This window comes from Halyomorpha halys, unplaced genomic scaffold (assembly GCF_000696795.3).
Source record: "Halyomorpha halys isolate HHAL.00 unplaced genomic scaffold, Hhal_1.1 Scaffold478.1, whole genome shotgun sequence".
NCBI classification, from domain to species: domain Eukaryota; kingdom Metazoa; phylum Arthropoda; class Insecta; order Hemiptera; family Pentatomidae; genus Halyomorpha; species Halyomorpha halys.
The window spans coordinates 864,685-868,546 of record NW_027114329.1 but is presented as its reverse complement, the minus strand read 5'-3'; the positions used below and the strand labels follow the sequence as shown (position 1 = coordinate 868,546).

Genomic DNA, 3,862 nt, shown 5'->3' with positions numbered 1-3,862 from the left:
AAACGAAAAACGACAGGACTTTTTGAATGCCCTGGTACAATCTAATTTCCCTTTTTCATTTTATCAGCAAATAATTTATAAAAAGAGAAATTATTTTACAAAAACCAAATTTTATTTAGAAATGAAATGAAATTTGGTTATATTTATGGGAGTTAGTAATCTGAGAAGTTCGTTTTCACCTTACATAAAATTTTATGTACAAAATTGAAAAAAAATTTTTTTTTTGGTCGCACCTTTCCAAGACTTCATAATAGATAAACATTTGAAACCCAATATTATTTATTTTTGTAATATTGAACTTTTTAAGGAACGTTCAAATAAATTAAAAATCAAATAGAATAAGTAATTATAATTACCTTTAATAATTCCAAGGAGTAAAAAAATCCTTAAAGGTGCCAGAATCTAGGACGATCTTAACTGTAGGAATCTAGGACAATACCAAACACAGTTTGGGACAATCCGAGATGAAAGGGAGGGGCTAAAGCTTTTCCCACCACTGCAAATGTAAGCTAGAAAGTGTCATCAACCATGGTCTTAGTGTTAAAAAAATTTTAAAGTTTTTATTGCACTCCCACTTGTTAACACAATGAAACTGGTCAGTTAGAATAAAGATTAATTGTGCTATTTCACAGTAGTCTTTGTAAATAAGGATTTGAGTTAAGTAAATGAGGGACAATTTCAAACATCCATCTAATTATATTTTAAAAATAATAATTATAGACAGTCTTAAATGTTTAAACAAATGGTAGGCTTTAAAAACCTCATATTACTCAAAACTCACTCCTTATTTATTGTTGTTGGAATTTCGGGATTTTCATTGCCTATCATTTTTTGTTTTACCATGAATATTTATCATTTGAAAAAAATAATTTAAAAGTTTCATGATTTAATATATTTTTGTTGTTATGTGTTGTTTTTAAATAAAGGATGTTAACTTTAGTAATTATACAGTTATTCAACTTGTTTAGGACCTCTATTCTGGAAAGCTTCACCGGGAGTTTCATTATGGACCAGACCCTAATGAAATCGGAGCCCCTGTGGACATACCTACCAATCCCCCTGAGTCATCATTTAAAAAGCTCGGGCCATCACCCAACAGATACACCCTCCTCAAGGATGAACTCTAATGTAACATGTCATTCCCTCTCAGTTTATCCAGCAAATTGTGAAATGATAAATATCAAGCCGCCACAGAAAACCAAGACCTCTGTTTCTCTCAGGTTATTGAAATAGCAATAAACTTTTGAAAGAAAACTATGATCTACATCTTTAATTTATTTTTATCTATCTAGCCAACGTTCACAGTTTGCATCTCTGTCATTCAAAACATTTAGTAGTTATATTTGGAGTAAATACAGAAAGCAAATATTAGTTTTTAAACAGCTGTTGTAATAAGTTTGATTTGACTTGAGTGAGAATTGACTCTTAAAGAGTGGCTGTGACAAGTATTGTTCCCTTCCCTTCTAGTGCTGGAGCAGGGCTACAAAAGGTATTATACATAACGCTTTTACATTCCATGATAAATATTTGTGAAAAGTTTATGTATTTTATCCAGTGTATATGTATATATATTTATGAAGGTCATATTTGTATTTTTTTCCCAAGTTCTTCACCTTGTTTGTCACCTGGTAAAAAAATATAAATAATTTCTCTATTAGTGCAGACATGTGGTCATTTGTTTATTGTTTCAGATAGTTTTAGTTGCTTTTATAAAATTTCATTAAAACATCTTCACAAAAATTTTTGTCATTATTGACCTTTAGTTTTAAATTGATCATACATTTCAGAAGTGACAACTGTTCTGGTCTTCATAAAGTAGGTTGCTTTTATTTCTGTTTCTTGACAAATTTTTTTTAAATGTATGATCAGTTTAGTTTTGGGGTTTAATGTAAACACATCAGATCTTTTTAGAAATTAAATTGTTAAGATAACACAGTTTTGTGTTTCCATTACCACTGAAGACATAAATAATTTATGATTTCCTAAAGGAACAATATTCTCTGCCATATATACTTTTAAAAAAAATGTAATAATGGAGAAAGAAATAGATTAAACTTCTTCTTTTCCTTATCCTTACTACTGATAGCATAAATGCATCTCAATTGTCCTGGGATGTAATTATGTTTAAAAAATGAATTTTGTACTTACTAAAATTATTAACAGCATTGCCTCGAGGTTGAGGGACTCTTACAAATTCTTTAGACAGTAGCCTCTTAACCATTCATCATCTTATTACAATTAGGAATGTGAATATTAGATTTTAGATATTGTATTTATGTATGTCATTTTAATTCCTTTGTAAATGTTTGCCATCATTATGTAAGGAAATGTTATATACAGTGTAACATTGCAATGTATTAAGTTAAAATTACCTAAAGGTATCATCATAAAGACTATACCCTAATGTTTTATAGATTAGAATCAAAATAAAAAGTAATGACCTACAAATTTTACTTTAATCAATTGTAATTATTGTTTTTGTTCATAAATGTAAAGTTATTGTAACATTAGATTTGTACATATTTTAAGAAAATATATTGTTCTCTAATTTGTTGTTTGCAATAGGTCATTTTCCTTTGGTATCTGATTTATTTTAATCAATATATTACAAAAGCAGTTAACATGTGGAAGTCAAAAATCATTTATCTCTAGTGTTCAGCCTAAAGAGTAGGAAAAAAAAAAAGATTGGCGAATCTTTTCTACTTCAGATCTATATTTTTAATTGATTACCTAAAGTCATAATTTCTGAACTGATATTCTTTGGGCCGTACATTCCAGATATTTTATTTGTATTTACTGATTGAATTAATTTGACTTCTTTTGGTAGCTTATCAAGGCCTCATGTACAGCTGCTTCGTTGATATATTCTAGTGGCTAGCTAAGTAGCACTCCTCTGATTTGTAATTTACATACCTATATGTAAAATATGCAATATGATTTTATGTTTGTAAAAATTTACTTTAATAAAAGTAGTTATTTAAATTATTTATATTTGATTGCTTATGCATAAGGTTTATTACTATTTTTATATTACCTCAATCCTTAAAGTGATAAACAGTATCTGATAAGACAGGGCGGGATTATGTAGTGGATTACACAGTAATCAGCCTGTAGTGATTAAGACAATTAAAAGTGACAGTTTGAGATTTGGCTTTTTAAATCCTTTTATTATTATTTTTGTAATTAAGGATAAAATGGTCTAGGTAGTGATCATGAAGGATCGCTAAATAGTAAAAATTGTATTGATAGCCTAAGTTTCAACACACAAGGTTCTTTCTTCATCAGGGCTTATGCCTGAAATGACTTGATAACTGACCATTATTATTATCACATTTTCCACCAAACATTAATAGGTCATACAACTTAATTGTTTACAAGCCATTTGGTTGTTTGAGTTGTTTAAACCCAATTGCAGACCTAGCCTCTGATAAAAGGGGTCATAAGTGGTAACAATAATTCATAAGAGCTATCTTGATCCCGCCTAACCATTAAACAAGCTATCACCTCCCACTCAGAGCTAATTGTTCTCGAGTAGCAAAATCTATTTTATTGGGCTGTTTTTCTTAGATAACATTAGGCACCGCAGCTTGTAAAGGCATATTGTGCGCCACATCTATCTGTTTTAGAACATGAATTTAGTAGATACAGCAACTCCAAGGTAGCTTGAATCGATTAGCGATTATAAGGACATTTGAATTAGTAAGTTTAAGCAGTTAGCGAGTAGCAATTGTATAGTGATGTCAAAGCAAATAAAGAAAAATTTGGAGATCAGGTCCAAAGATTTATAGCAGAGAAAAAAGTAAGGCAGGCTTTTTCAAACAAGCACTAAAAAACTTCTCAATTGATTCATGCCAAATTTCTT

The 3,862-nt window shown here is 29.6% G+C and overlaps 1 protein-coding gene across 1 annotated transcript in view; it reads left to right on the top strand.

Annotated features, from left to right (window-relative positions):
* ERp44 (Endoplasmic reticulum protein 44) overlaps positions 1–1,532 on the top strand; it is a 14,762-nt gene extending 13,230 nt beyond the window's left edge. The window contains exon 9 of the mRNA XM_014424721.2: positions 969–1,532. Within this exon, the coding sequence (XP_014280207.1) occupies positions 969–1,127 (159 nt within the window). The 3' untranslated portion in view covers positions 1,128–1,532. The remainder of the gene's footprint in view (positions 1–968) is intronic.
* Positions 1,533–3,862: the final 2,330 nt, after the last annotated feature.